General features: G+C 41.8%; 1 protein-coding gene across 2 annotated transcripts; it reads right to left on the bottom strand.

The window, feature by feature from the left end:
- Nucleotides 1–397: 397 nt before the first annotated feature.
- LOC118395312 (ATP-dependent RNA helicase DHX15) lies at nt 398–13,780 on the bottom strand. Of its 2 annotated transcripts, none has more exons than XM_035789025.2 (14): nt 13,666–13,780; nt 11,233–11,581; nt 10,665–10,858; nt 9,912–10,071; nt 8,682–8,900; nt 8,335–8,502; nt 7,967–8,053; nt 5,047–5,196; nt 4,640–4,748; nt 4,200–4,391; nt 2,387–2,509; nt 1,407–1,597; nt 1,111–1,280; nt 398–901 (listed from the first exon to the last, which is right to left on the bottom strand). In XM_035789025.2, the coding sequence occupies exons 2-14, from the start codon at nt 11,449–11,451 to the stop codon at nt 784–786; spliced, it is 2,100 nt and encodes a 699-aa protein (XP_035644918.1). In that variant the 5' UTR covers nt 11,452–11,581; nt 13,666–13,780; the 3' UTR covers nt 398–783. The 2 variants fall into 2 exon arrangements, with proteins under 2 accessions (XP_035644918.1, XP_035644917.1); XM_035789024.2 differs by lacking the exon at nt 13,666–13,780 and adding an exon at nt 12,727–12,926.
- Between the last annotated feature and the right edge of the window lie 2,268 nt (nt 13,781–16,048).

The raw sequence follows: 16,048 nt of genomic DNA, 5'->3' as shown, positions 1-16,048 counted from the left end.
AAACAGCACTGGATGCATCAATTCAGGCTATATGTGTAGTGTGCCTAATGACAATCGCTGAACGTCATTACACGTTTTAGTTTAACAGACGTCGCTTTCCATTCATCATCAAATTGCAGGTGCACCGTTTGGATGCTGAAATATGCCGCCCCGGTAGTCAAACAGGAGAGCGTTTTGAAGTGATTTTTTTGACAATCAGATGAAAACATAAGTAGTTGTATTACCTTTTAATGTGGTATAAACACATGATCAAAGTTATGACAAATCTTCATGGGCCTACTTGACCCACAAGAGGTCACTAAATGAATAGGGATTCTATATGTACTTCTAGGATTAGACCCGTAACATGTTTTTCAGTAGTAATTCCCATACCAGTAGACAATCAAAGACCATGAGCTATTATTCATGGTTTTATTCAAGTCGAAGCTCCTTTATTGAAGAAACAAGGACAACCTAGGCAAGTACACTTTCTCAGGGTTCACAATTTCCTAGAGGAACATAACAATATCCACATGAATGCTCATGCTTAACATGTTAATTGAATTCCTTTTCGAAAATCTCTAATCAGAATAGCCTAATATTCACCATTGAGATCAATTTCATAAATGCTTACAGTTATACACGTTGCTATTGAATGGACAGAAAAACAACAAACAAAAAAGTTATAAAAATCATATCTTGAATCGAGAGAAACATTAAGATTGAAGATAGGATACAACTTTTTAAAGTATGAATTGTGCCAAGCTCTTTCAAGGATGTCTTCCTCTCTCCAGTCGCTGTTAATCAGTACTGGGAATACTCCTTGGTCTGGAGTTTGGCAACGATTCGCTCCAACTGCCTCTTGGCTTCACACTGTGGGAAGTTGCCCATTTCGTAGTACTGAGGAGCAACCTTCACCAGCCTGGGGAGACGAGATCAATTAAAGCAAAGTCGTAGAATATAATCAAAATATCCAATAAAAGCATTACCTGTAAACGTCGAATAAGTCATAAGAGATCAATTAGTTTTGAAATGTTGACGCTTATCAAAAACCCTTGTTATTTAGTGTATTCGCTAATCGTTTTATTTGTGTGGACATTTCTGAGTCATACTTCATGACCACAAACGTACCATTCCGGTTTGATATCCGAGCAGGTGCGAATGTAGTTCTTGGTTGTGAGGACAAACTCATTGTAGAGCACCCACTCTGGCTTGTGGTCCAGGACAGTAGAGGGGTGTAGCTGGACCACCTGGTTGTCCTTGACTGTGAGATAATGGCCAGTGCGCTCCAAATGAGCCACCTAAGCAAACAAGAAAACATTTAAGAAAATGCACACAATGCGAGATAAAATCGTATTGGTTCACTTAATTCCATTTCAATTCGAAGTTAATTGAAATGGAACTTGCCCTGCTGTGCACCGACTGACCTGCATGAAAAAGCCTGTGACTAGCGCTCGGCGGATGTTGATGTAGTAGTCTCTGCTGGTGAATTCGGTGCTGCGCCGGGGCAGGTTGAAGCGGTCCATGATCCGGGACAGCTGCGAGCGCACGTTGTCGGCCGACATCAGCGAACGGTAGTTCACAAAGTTGTCGTAGCACCACTGTGTAGACTCGTGGTCTGAGAAACGACAACAAAGATCAACCTACAGGCAGCGGCAAGTCAAATAAGCATCATGTTTCAAAGTAAGTTACTTAAAGGGACATTACACTTAAAAATCAGTCTTCAAAGGTTAATCTTCTGTTGAGATAAGTCCATGACCAAGTCCGATTAACCATACTTGCATTCTACATAGTAAGCATATTAGGTATGCGAAAATAAAGTTTTATAGTAAATTTAAAAAAATTCAAGTATGCTTTAAACGCAGGATGTTTGTTATACTCATTTCGGCTTCTCTTCTAGTAGAATTTGCTAAACACTTTTGAGGAAAAGAATCATCTTTCCAGACTCACTCACGTGTGTTTGACAACAGCTGATTATCAGCTGAAGAGATAAGGGGACACACTGTACCCAAATGAACAAATTGCGGGAATCAACGCAAATACTCAGGACATTTGTTGCTTACTGCATTTGTTTTTTACTAAACAGTACATTCTAAATAATATGTAGTACAACTAAGTACACAGCATGTTGTTTTAGTAAGAAGTAGGCAAGACAGATTTAGGACACGGCCCATGCATCAGTCTATCAATTTATAGATCCAAATATCCCATGTTAATTCCAGATTTGTGATGCTTATCTTTAGTCTTGTCATTAATTAAAGGTTGGTCTACACAACTAATGGCATAGGATGGTGGACTCACTTTTGAGGTCTGAAACATCTGATTAAACGTTGATTTTGGAGTCTAATCTGTCCCTTTAATTCATTTTACCCTATCAAAATAAGATGTTTGTGGTGGCCATGTTTACTTTGTTTGAAGGCGTGGTAGACGTTGAGGAGCGTCAGGTGGTCTCCGTCGATGTGGGCGAACCGCATCTTGGACTCGTCCGCCGCCTTCTTAGCCTCGGTGGGGCGGACGAAACACTGCGGGACTAGACAAGGTTGGTATGGGCCCCAACACAGACGCCCATAGGGATGAGTCAAGCATTCACAGAACAGAGGAACAAGGCCTATTGTAGCTAGAAAACTTGACAGAGAGCATAGGTGGGCAGGGCAGGACCAAGTGGTGTGTTTATGAGGGGGGGCTCTTCCGACTGCATGATGACTGGCTACTAGCTTGTCAAGGGAGTCAACACCTAACCACATCTGCAAAACAAAGAGGTTTCACACACCTGCAGAGCGTTAAAAGAGAGCATTGAACTTGAGAACAGTGTATATATGTATAACATTCAAGAGAATCCAAGTCCATTTCACATTCAAGTCAATGGCCTTGACGTTATAAAAGGGAAATAGAGGTCCTTATACGATGTCACTACTGACATACGGCTTTGTATGAAAGAAGAACGTCAATATGTCCAAATTGGGAGTTTTTGCAACACCACCGATCATTACTTTCATGTTCCACTGGTAAGCCTAACTTTGCTTTACTCATACATGTTTAAATGAATATTTGACATTCAATGTAGTCAGTTTACAGTCGCAGACCAACTTCAACATGAATTTCAGGAAACAAAAAACGTATGGCCTTTGTACTGAACTGGAATTTCTATGAATCTCCTGAGTTGATATTGAATTGACCACAACCAAATCACAAATGTGTACGAGTAAAACACGAGGGGAATGCCAATTTGAAATATTGTGAATAGTCCAAACACTGAACATTCTATATGATAAAATCAGAACTCTATCTTGCCATATTGAACGCAAATGGTTCCCCCCCGGTAGTAAAACCAAAACTGGCCAAGAAAGCTTAAATATAACCTAAATCAACCCCCCACATGCAGATAACAAATACTCCTTTACAATGTGTAAACCTCACTTAAAACAAAAATAAAGATCAGGCCTTGATGAGAAATACATTTGACGAGTAAGACCATTACAACATCTTGACGATAAAAAAACATTGCTTGCCATGGTATCTTGTACTGCATTTGGGCCAATAATACATCAAGAGACACCATTAAAGCAGCCATAGACAAACCACTAAACAAATGCATAGGCAATGTTTTAGACCTATCTGAGAGCACTATATTGAGATGCCTGCCCTGCCCAATTGCACTGAGGATAAACACTCCCATATTTCAAGCAGCTGGAAGAAACATGGTCAACTTTTCAATTTGATACAGAATACAATTGGCTTTCAGTTTACTTTTCCATCAACCATCACCTTAAATTACTAATTGTCATTATCAATCAAGTATCTAACCAGTAAGCAATCCAAATACTTTGTGTAGACCAAAAAAAATGTGTATTTTTCCATGGAGCCCTCTACAGCGGAAGTTTCCCACAATTGGCTTTTTGTTCTCAAATTTTGATTTGAGGAATACTTACCAAATATTGTTAACTTGATCCCTCCATATAAATCTAATACTTTCTAGCATCTTTGCTAACTAGATCTGCAAACCCCCTTAACTGTGGGCCACCTCCTTACTTTTCCAAAATATTAATTAACTCTTCCAGGAATTAACAAATAGCATTAACAAAGCACTGAGGAGACGATCAATTTAGAGATCTCCATCTTGCATTAAATTGGAACCCACAGGGTTGAGAGGGTGCCAACTGGTGCCAAGGGTGGGCACTGGGCGACTTTGGATGCCAGCCATCCCGGCCCTGGGCCATTACCTGACAGCATGGCGGTGATGGACAGGATCTCGTTGGAGCAGTTGAACTCGCAGCTGGCGATCACCATCTTGGCCAGCTGTGGGTCCAATGGGAACTCTGCCATCATGGAGCCCAGCTCTGTCAGGTCCCCGTCGTCGTTGAGCGCCGCCAGGTAGTTGAGCAGCTCCAGCGCCCGCATCAGGGTCTCCGGGGCTTGAGAGCGCAAGGGAGGAAGCAAGAAGAGCAAGTGATCAGTACAGCATAGAACATGTTTGATCTCTTTGTCATTTGTACTTTTCTGTCTGTCAAAGGATCAATCAACAAATTATATTTGATGATAAAATGGTTGGTCAAGAGGTATATCAAGAAAAAGGGCTGCCAGTCAGTTTCAAATGAAACAGTTTCAAACTAAAGTAGCACTTCCAACAGGCAAGTATTGCAGCAAAACCTTTGCTCCTCACCTGGTGGGTCCATGAAGTCAAAGTGCACCAGGTCATCGATACCCAGCTTCTTCAACTGCAACACGACAGAACCCAAGTTGGACCGGAGAATCTCAGGATACGTGTTGTCCTGTAGTGTGGAAAGGAAAATAGTCAGATCAGTAGAACATGAAGCCATTCTACTGTATTATATAATCCGCTGTGTAACAAGGTCGGCTAATTCTGCCAAATCATGTGTTTAACAAGAGCTGAACGTACTGGCCGAAACAGGCTTCTGTAAAATGCCCAGCACCACATGAGATAAGTTAAAATATAAACATTTCCTTAAATTAATTGTCCTCAACATTATCCATAAGATAACAATTTATTCAATATTTCATTCGACCGTATACTTTGCCCCAACATTTCTACAATCCAGGACAGTTCACCTGCATCTCGGTCTTGTAGGCTTTCTCAGTGTAGAGGCGGAAAGTCTTCCCTGGCCGTGTCCTGCCGGCACGGCCTGCCCTCTGCTGCGCCGAGGCTTTGCTGATCGCCGTTACCAGGAGAGACTCCACCCTGATACGAGGATTGTACACCTGTGGGTTACAGGTATAGACAACATTCTCACTCAAGTCTTTATATTATATATAAAAAAAAAAAATGCTGGATGCTGATTCCACGTTGGTTAATGTTAACTCAAAATGACACCACGACCAGGTTCCAGTTTAACAATGTGTACTTCACCGTATGACTACAGTACATAACGGTAGTTGCCATCACACTCAAGTCAGGTCCATCTCCAGTGAGACTACTGCGCAGGCGTACAAACAGAGTGATAGCGCCGTAATAACAGAAATATAGGGATACTTAAAACATGAACTTAACAGTTAAGTTCACAGTGAATGTCATGGACAGCACTTCTAGAGATAATCTTAAATCATGCATTCATTACTTAAACTGTACCACAGATGTACAGGTGAAAATCAATGAATACACAAATGATTGAAGATAATAACTTGTTCATATATAATCACTTGTTCATCTGTAGGTACAGTTGGAGGGATTTGGATATGGGGCGAAGGGGAACCCATTACACAAGTGTTAGTCTACAACGGCAGCGAGGTGAATGAGTAACGGGAGGGTTTCTGGTTCAAATCCCAGGTAAAAAAAAATAATTAAAAAAAAACTGGTAATAAGGGAACAAAATGTATGTTCTCAAAAAATGTACTGTCTCTAGGTTTCATACAATTGGCGACAGATAAGCACATTTTCCCACCAGAGGGGCGTTTCTGCCAAACTGACTTGTTGAGGGTAAATGGCCTTGTGTAATGACGTAGTGAACATAAAAAATAATTTTGCGGTTAAATTCCCCATGTACCGAATTAAATAATCCAAGTTAAATGGGTTTCAATTGCATTTTCAACTCCACCGATGATTTTGACCCCAAAACTGTTGCAATAATATAGCAAACTTGCCCAATATGTTTTTGGTGCATGCTCTACAGACAGTTTGCTGATAAAGTGGACAGGGTAGGTTATATGATAAAAGCCAGATCATTTTTAATTGATAATTGGCAGCCAAGCAAACCGGTCATCATGTCACCAGCATCATTCAAATGATCGCCTACCCTCGATATTTAGTGGAAATGTGCATGAAGCTCATCACAGTGCACTTAACTACCAAGTAAAGACATAAGCTATAAAGGTCATTGTAACTTATTCCATCTGCCTATAAACTCTGCATGCTTTTTCGAGTCGTGGTGGTAGTACAACAAAAACATTTCACATGACTAAGTTCACCTAGAAACTACATTGGCACAATCTCATTCCAAAATCATGGGCATTGATATGGAGTTGGTCCCCCCCTTTGCTGCTATAACAGCTTCCACTCTTCTGGGAAGGCTTTCCACTACATGTTGGAACATTGCTGCGGGGACTTGCTTCCATTCAGCCACAAGAGCATTGGTGAGGTCGGGCACTGATGTTGGGCGATTAGGCCTGGCTCGCAGTCGGTGCTCCAATTCATCCCAAAGGTGTCCGATGGGGTTGAGTTCGGGGCTCTGTGCAGGCCAGTCAAGTTCTCCCTCCCTCGATCGACAAACCATTTCTGTATGTACCTCGCTTTGTACACGGGGCATTGTTATGTGGAAACAGGAAAGGGCCTTCACCAAACTGTTGCCACAAAAGATGGAAGAACAGAATCGTCTAGAATGTCATTGCATGCTGTAGAGTTAATATTTCCCTTCACTGGAAATAAGGGGCCTAGCCCGAACCATTAAAAATAGCCCCAGACCATTATTCCTCCTCCACCAAACTCTACAGTTGGCACTATGCAGTCGGGCAGGTAGCGTTCTCCTGGCATCGGCCAAACCAAGATTTGTCCATCGGACCGCAATTTCATGATTCATCACTACAGAGAACTCGTTTCCACTGCTACAGAGTCCAATGCCGGCAAGCTTTACACCACTCCAGCCAACGCTTGGCATTGCGCATGGTTATTTTAGGCTTGTGTGCGGCTGCTCGGCCATGGAAACCCATTTAATGAAGCTCACGACAAACAGTTCTTATGTTGACATTGCTTCCAGCGGCAGTTTGGAACTCGGTAGTGAGTGTTGCAACCAAGAACAGACTATTTTTACACACTATACAGCCCTCGGCAGTGTGTGTGTGGCCTAAAACTTAGAGGCTGAGCCACTGTTCCTAGACTTTTCCACTTCATAATAAATAACAGCACTTACAGTTGACTGGTGCAGCTCTAGCAGGACTGACTTATTGGAAAGGTGGCATCTTATTACGGTGCCACGTTGAAAGACAGTGAGCTCTTCAGTATGGGCCATTCTACTGCCAATGTTTGTCTACGGGATTTGCATGACCGTGTGCTCAATTTTATACACGGGTGTGGCTGAAATAGATGAATCCATTAATTTAAAGGGGTGTCCATATACACTTCATGGCCAAAAGTATGATGGTTTTTATACCAATATTTGCACATAAAAGCATTTCTACCACAATTGTCACACAATCTACTTCACAGACAACAACAAAAAGATCCTATCTTGTCTTTCGTATTTTGATTTGTAGAAATTGCGAAACTTTACTGATAACATTCTGTTTCTATGAGGCCTGTCATGAGTTGTTTTATGCGTCAGGTAATTAATCCGCTTGAACTGGTTGGATGGAAACCTGGTTAATGAACTACTATTACTTTTCTACCTGCATTGTGCTCAGATTGTGGACCACAGACAGTTCAAGTGTCCCTGTTATTGACATAGGTACACGTTCGTAGTACTAGTGCCAGGTATTCGCTCTGGGTTTGAAATGACGAGACAAGGTAAAACATTATAGAGGGAGAGGAGTAGCAGCCTACCTTTTGCTTGGCAAAACCGGGATCGATCACAAACACCACTCCGTCGATGGTAAGGGATGTCTCAGCAATGTTTGTCGAAACCACAACCTAGGGAACAGGCATTGGGGGTTAGCACTAGCAGACAATTCAAGGACTTTCTATACATACTTACACCATAAGACATTGGAAATATTTGGTGATAAACAAGCACCAATGTATGAAATCTGGGTTGTATATACAGTAGGGCACCCCATAGCAAAACATTTTGAAATGGAAAATTAAAATCTGATTGTACAAGTTCAGGAAGTACCTTCCCATTTCTTCTCAGTTCCAAAATGTTTTCTTCCTATTGAACACAACCCTGTTTTTGCAGTGTTCTGCTGGTCTACCTTTCTTCCTATCGCACCGCTGGGCTTCCTGGGGGGTGCGGCCTCAAAGATTCTTTGTTGCTGCTGGGGAGGCAGTGTGGAATATAGTGGAATGACTTTGATGTCTCCGACTTCAGGTCCCAAGTCGTCGATCTCCCGTTTGATCCGTTTACAGGCCTCGTCAATTTCCTGATAAGACAGTTCAGAGTCAGGCAATATTCCCGTTGAGCAGTAGACAAGTATCCTGAAAGTTAAACCTCCCCAACAATTCAACTTATATTCAGGCAACAACCTTGGTGTTGTCAGTATCACTCTTCAACACTGAACTGTACCATCTTGACTGCATTTGAGAAGGGGTGGAAGTATACCTCTTGTCCGGTGAGGAACAGCAGACAGTCCCCCTCCTCTTCCTCACACATGTGGATCTGAACGACCGTGCGGATGGCGGCTTCCAGGTAGTCCCGCTCCGGCTCAGGGGTGTAGAAGATCTCCACAGGGTGTGTGCGTCCGGGAATGGTCAGCAGCGGACAGCTGTCAAAGTACACTTGGAACTTCCCTGCGTCTAATGTGGCACTCATCACAATCACCTGTGGGCAAAGAACATATTCCTGCTAATGCTTTGTGGTTGTTAAGGATTGTTGCAATGCCACTTTTAGTGTACAATAGTGAAAGCCTGACTATGGGAGCCAAAGAGGGAAACATCTACGTTTGAATAGGGATCTAGAATGGGCGAGCAAATAACTAGGCTAAATTACATTGGGACTAAGGTAAGTCAAAAGCAATCCAAAAACATAACCCCTAAAGAGCGACTGCCTTTAAAAGCAAAGAAATCCCTTTGAAAACGGCCTATGTGGCATCGATATGAGTCAGAAACAGTTATTCTTGTGTCGTCGAAAACAGTTTGGATAATCAGTGCGTCACAACGGATAAATAAGGTTGGGTTTTGATTTGACAATGTCCATTTGCCCAAATACTGCACAAACAACTTACACGTAAAATTGCACCGCTAAAACATCCTCTGCAAAAATGTCTTAATTCACATATTTCTTGAGTTGCAGTATCTTTTAAGAGTCATTCTGGGGAGTTTGCGGAAGTGAAATAGGCTTCCGTGTCTAGTGTCTCATGGGCGACAAACTAACCAAATGCAGAACCTGTCAGGAAACACACCAAGACAGAAATCAAATGTGTCTAATAAGCAACAGAAAACCATGTGCCAATTGGGGTGTTCAGTGGCTCTTTCAGCCTTTTGTAGAGGCATGGGGAATGGGCTAAGCCAGGAGCTGTTTTGGGACTTCAAATAATTTCAACGGTAAAACAAAATTTACAATTCATGTGTGATTTTCTTTCTTCATGCGACTCATTCAGTTATGGTCAATGCCATTTTAACTTCACCCAAAAACAAAGCTAATTTACATTAAACTAATGAATCAAATTTATCTCCAGAATGGACTAAATGCAAAAAAAGAGAGATATCAAACCTAATTTGTCTTCCCTTGATTCCTCGCCTCTTTCTCAAAACACAAAGGAGAATATCCAAATCAAGGACATGAGGAATCGAGGAGAGACTTGAGATTCCCCCCTGGACTCGGAAGCTGTACCTTGAGGTCTGACCTCTGTCGGACCACCTCCTTCAATACTCCCATTAGGATGTCCGTGGCCAGCGTTCTCTCGTGGGCCTCGTCCAGGATGATCACGCCATACCGCTCCAGCAAGGGGTCGTTCATGGCTTCCCGAAGCAACATACCGTCTGTCATATACCTTAAAGGGGAAAGGACACACAGTTTAAAACATAGCAGATGCTGACCGAGTGATGTCTTGAACACCAAAATGTGTGTTCATTGATTTTACGCCTCTTCGAAATTAGCAACCTTTGCTCTTTTTTAGTGTGCAGCTGCAACACTATACCAAATACTTGGTGACCACAGTTGCCTAAAATAACTTAATTCTTATTCATTATTAAAGCAGGTCTAACATATTTTGACTGAAGCTGTGTGTGTCAAATTTAATTAACTGGCTATGACCCCAAATTCTGTATTCTGGGGGTATTCAAATTACAGTTCTGAAGGGCCAAAATGCTTTATTTTTTTGGTTTTACCTTTGTTGTGTTTAGTAGGCACAAAACAGAAGAAAACTCTTAAAAACTGAGTGAAATAGAGGTACCATCTGAACTTATCCAATAACAAATGCTCATTTTCTAATTTCGTTGCATAACATTTTGCAGCGCTTTGCTACGTGCGTGCCCTAATAATTAACAATCCTGGTAGTATGCAAGAATGAAAACCAGAAGTGTTTAGGCCTGGAATTGAATAACCCTGATGTAGCCTCTACTATCCAGACAAGAAGTTGCTTACTTCAGTATGGTCTTGGCGGAGCTGCAGTCCTCAAATCGTATGGAGTAGCCCACCTCCTGGCCCAGCATGACATCCATCTCGTCGGCCACCCTTTGGGCCACGCTCATGGCTGCCACCCTTCTGGGCTGGGTACAGGCCACCGCCTTCTTCGGGCCACCCAAGCCCTTCACCATGTCCACACACCATTGGGGGATCTGAGGGAAAAGGGAGTGCATGTTATGGATGTGTCTAACTGAAACAAACATATTTCAAAGTGCATTGGTTTGGAGGTGAGGGAGTAAATTGACTGGAATGCCAAATTACAAATGGCCCTTAAACACTACCTCTTCTGTGTTTGCAAATCTGAGGGAACAGAGTAGGTGTAAACAACACACACTTGGCCTTCAATGACATGTGTGGGGAAGGGGGTGAAAAGTGTACAGTAAGCAATATCACCCATCTGATTCCATCAGAAACACAAACACAGAGGGAACGGGAGATCAAACTAAAAGTCAATCCAAACTGCTTCTTCTGTTACAAGAGTGAAGATTCACCAATGCAAAAATGCAAAAATTGAACAGAACTGCACCTGTGTGGTTTTCCCGGAGCCCGTCTCTCCGACAAGCACAAAGCTCTGGTGGCGTGCCAGGATGTCGTTGAAGCGCTCCTTGTACTCCCACACAGGCAGCTGCAGCCTCTTCTTCAAGATCTCATAGTAGCGTGGTGTGTGGGGCAGGTTTGTGAACGGGTTGATCTGCTGCTGCATGGCTGTCTGCTTGAGAGGAAGCATGCCTCCAACGGCCATCATGGTGTTGGGGGGCACGACAGAGGGCTTCACGTCCCTATCTCTGTCCCGGTCCCGATCTCTGTCGCGGTCCCTGTCCCTCTCCCTGTCTTTAGAGCGCTCGTCACGGTCCCTGTCGCGATCTCTGTCTTTCCTGAAAAATAGAATAATTATACATAAGTCAACCCACGATAGTATATTACTTGAAATAGGGTGCACTTTAATGTAGTGGGACATTTACAAAATGTGCACAGTGTGTTAATAAAAACTCAATGACAAAAACAAATTCAGTTATATATTCTTATATTTGGGGTTATGTCGATAAGAATTATTACTCAATAATCAGTGTATTTATATTATTCATTGACCATTCTACAGCAGGATTTTTCTTTTTACATATGACCCATTCATGGAATCCAAATATGCAAGTTTTTCACCTGGTCCCCAAAATACTATTGTATGTAGATTAAATCAGATTATGTGCTAATGCAAATTGGACGCAATATTACAATACGCAAGTGTTTGTTATTTGGCTATCTTTCAGTTGAGAGGCTAGTTCCTGAACTTGAGAAATAGCTTGGCCAATTAATTGCCAAATAAACCCCAACTCCATGATTAAAGGATTACATTTATGTCAATTGCCCACAAGGCCCAACCCCTCTGAATCAGAGAAGTGCATGGGGCTGCCACATTGGGCACCTGTCTGTGGGTGATTAACTGCCTTGCTCAAAGGCAGAACGGCAGATTGTTCACCTTGTCAGCTCAGGGATTAGAACTGGCAACCTTTCGGTTACCTGCCACTCAGCTCCTGTACATAAACAGAATTGAGCGAAGGCGTGGGCGGTGATGTCCGATGTCACAGAAAACGACAATGTGTCGCATAATTGCGGGCTATTTTTTGAGTGCCGTAGTTTAAAAAAAATAAAAACTCCATTGTATGTGACGTCGGAGCTCCAGTCCACCCAACTCCTTTGATGTAAAGACATCGTGGAATTGAGTTAACATTATGGCTAGCCAGTTTACTCTGTGTAACGTTAGCGCTAGGCCGCAGAACATCAACACGTGCCTTGTCAACATGACTACACGAGCGTCACAGGCTGAATAACACAGGAAACTCGCGGATATGTAGCTAATCGTGTATCATCTCTACAAAGTATCCAGTTTATAAATGATAACTAGTAAGACGCAATATTTGCCGGTTGGTACCTAGCTAAACAAAACAATCTAGCCGTTCGCTAGCAACAACTGTCTTCGGGTAGCAACCCGAAAGACAGTAGCTGCATGAAACGAGAAGCTTACCCATCAGATCTCTTTTTATTGGAGTAGTCGTCGCCTAAATCTAAACGGTGTCTTTTAGACATGATGAATAAACACAGATTTAAAATAACAGCGTATATTTAGCTAGTTTCCTTACAACCGGCAAGCTAGTGTTCCGCGCGAGGAAGCAAATTCGGGTAACCCGGAAGCAGTTTGTTTTAGCTCGCTGGTTGTGGTCGGGCAGAGGGTAAAACCACAGACTGGGAAAATGAGACAGATGTTTCACTGGATAATACATGTGAAGCATCCGCTTCGGGCAGTCGGAGGAGATGGATTTTGGCAGACATTCTGCAAATTTTCTTATCGACGAAACATGTGATCTCAATACAGTTTTCTGTTCACAAAACTAGAATCTGTTATGAACATAGTGGACTAATTATTGTAGACTTTGCCTTTTGCAAACGTTTTTAAAAATCACGTTGTTTAGAAGGTGCGCAAAGGCGAATTGAGTTCTTGCACACGCGCACTTCACAGAATAGGCGTTCCCGAACGGAAATATGCAGATTATATTAGAACACGCCAATAGGATCTCGCTAGCTCGTGCTTGAATCTGTCCACTATTGGTAATTTGTTCCCCATTGGAAACGAGGGGCGATGGTCTATCTTGGTTTAGTTATAAAACATCTTCGGTAAAACAGTATGTCGCTCACTGCTGCCATCCTCTGTATCATTTCGCCATAACAGTTGTTACACGGTCAGACTCATGTTTCAGCACAGTTGAATAGTGGAAGTTATCAGTATATTTGGTGTCTTTCTATTTACAGTGTTGCCAATTTAGAGAATAGTCGCTATATTTAGCGAGTATTCAGGCCCCTCTAGCGACACATTTTCAAAAAGCGACTAGCGACAAATCTAGCGACTTTTTCTGGTGTTATTGGAGACTTTTGGAGACTCGGACGTGAAAGCACGTATCGTTCTTACTCTTCTCAACGAGCAGCGGGTGTTGCCGTGGGTCCCAAAGCACTCACAGGTGGCCCAGTCCACGCGCAGCAGTCCCGCCCAGATGCAGTCAGAGCAGGAGATGTTCATCCCTCCTCTTCCACACTGCAAATGAATCACGCATGCGGGAAGCCGCCGCTGGTTTACATAAAAATTAAAATGATCCTGAATTAGGGCCAGACTAGTTACAATAATTTTCTCACATTGCCATTGAGTTTTTTCTAATGTCTCTTTTTGTTCCATTTTTAGATTGTTGATGTAGATTGTATACAAAAAATAAAAAAAATATTATGATTAAAAATGTTCATGTTTTACTGTGACTTGTTGTAGGCTCCTGAGTGGATCATAAGGTTAAAAACCAAACCACATTAAGAAAACTAAACTTAAAAAATAAAATAAAAAACGAAGTAACTCCGCCAGTGTCTTTTGGGTCACTTTTGCAAGTCATAAAAAAACACAAGAATTGACAGAAGAAAGTTCATTTGTAGTTCTAAACATATTTAGGGTGTTTTTTACTCACTTTTTGTCTCTCCCACGTTGTTCCCCATTATTTTTATTTCTACTTTGCACATTCTTCCATTGCAAATCTACCATTCCAGTGTTTTACTTGCTATATTGTATTTACTTTGCCACCATGGCCTTTTTTTGCCTTTACCTCCCTTATCTCACCTCATTTGCTCACATCGTATATAGACTTGTTTATACTGTATTATTGACTGTATGTTTGTTTTACTCCATGTGTATCTCTGTGTCGTTGTATGTGTCGAACTGCTTTGCTTTATCTTGGCCAGGTCGCAATTGTAAATGAGAACTTGTTCTCAACTTGCCTACCTGGTTAAATAAAGGTTAAATATTTTTTAATTTTTAAAAATCCTTTCCCCTACAGTGTCCATCACAATTGCATGCACATTGTCAATTATGCAAATTAGGTGATGGTGTCATCCAGCTACTTATAGTGACTTTTAGGACAGCCAATGGGTACTTTCCTTACCGAGGAGTTGGCAACAGTGATTTGGTAGTGTGCACTGGGAAAATAGGCTACATTATCGTAAGATCCGCAGGTTTTACGTTCTGTCTCTAAGACTAGGCTACTTATTTTCAGGATATTGAATATTCTTTGTGACAAGAAATTGTAGATCACATTAAGGCCTATTAGAAAAATGCAAATACACTTTAACTTTGTTAAAGCAAAGCCCCTGAACTTTCGTGTATTTTCTGCACTATGCAATGATATGGGCAGTGACCATGTGACGCTTTTACAACATACAGAAGAGAGCTGGTTGTCAAGGGTCATAGTATTGACACGTTTTTTAATTGAGAGACGAGCTTAAAGTTTTCTTTCCTGACCATCATTTTCACATGTCCGTCCACTTGTATGATGACGAATTTCCCACACGACTGGTCTATCTGGGTGATGTTTTTTCTTTCCAGGATGATCTGAAACTAGGATTACAGGGACTCTCCGCAACTATATTCAATGTGCGGGACACAATTCAGGCTATGATTAAGAAGTGAGAGCTCTTCTCTGTCTGCATTAACAAGAACAACACACAGGTCTTTACATCATTGTATGATTTTTTTTGTGTGCAAATTAATTGAAGCTTACGGACAATGTCAAATGTGATATAGTGAAGCACCTGAGTGAGTTGGGTGAGCAATTATGCAGGTACTTTCCCAAAACGGATGACACAAACAACTGGATTCGTTATCCCATTCATGCCCTGCCTCCAGTCTGCTTACCGATATCTGAACAAGAAAGCCTCATCGAAATTGCATCAAGCGGTTCTGTGAAAATTGAATTTAATCAGAAGCCACTGCCAGATTTCTGGATTGGGCTGCACTCAGATTATCTTGCCTTGGCAAACTGAGCTGTTAAGACCCTTTGCAACCATGTACCTATGTGAGAGTGGATTCTCTGCCCTCACTAGCATGAAAAATAAATACAGGCAGAGACTGTGTGTGGAAAAATTATTTAAGACTGAGACTCTCTCCAATACAACCCAACATTGCAGAGTTATGTGCATCCTTTCAAGCACACCCTTCTCATTAACCTGTGATGAGTTATTCACCATTTTTGATGAACAAAGAAGGTTTTATATGTAAGATGGTTAAATAAGGAGCAAAATTATTGATTATTATTACATTATTATTTGTGCCCTGATCCTATAAGAGCTCTTTGTCACTTCCCACGAGCTGGGTTGTGACAAAAACTTACACTCATTCTTATGTTTAATAAATGTATATTATTGTATAATGTGTGTGTGTGGCAGGCTTACAATGATGGCAACAAAAAAAAAAAAATTTGAGAGTGCGCTGACCGTGGAGCTAGAGGGGGTACGCAGCTGGAGGTTGAATGTTTGAATGG

The sequence above is a fragment of the Oncorhynchus keta genome, chromosome 16 (genome assembly GCF_023373465.1).
Source record: "Oncorhynchus keta strain PuntledgeMale-10-30-2019 chromosome 16, Oket_V2, whole genome shotgun sequence".
Lineage (NCBI taxonomy): Eukaryota > Metazoa > Chordata > Actinopteri > Salmoniformes > Salmonidae > Oncorhynchus > Oncorhynchus keta.
Note: the sequence above shows the minus strand (reverse complement) of the source record. Positions and strands in the feature narration are given on the sequence as shown.

Excerpts from the sequence above, each read along its gene's own strand:
- LOC118395312 (XM_035789024.2), bottom strand. The coding sequence starts at position 12,788 with ATGTCTAAAAGACACCGTTTAGATTTAGGCGACGACTACTCCAATAAA. Across the intron at positions 10,072-10,664 it reads TCCGCCAAGACCATACTGAA|GTATATGACAGACGGTATGT; the intron begins GTAAGCAACTTC and ends TTCCCCTTTAAG. Across the intron at positions 4,392-4,639 it reads TGACTTCATGGACCCACCAG|CCCCGGAGACCCTGATGCGG; the intron begins GTGAGGAGCAAA and ends TGCGCTCTCAAG.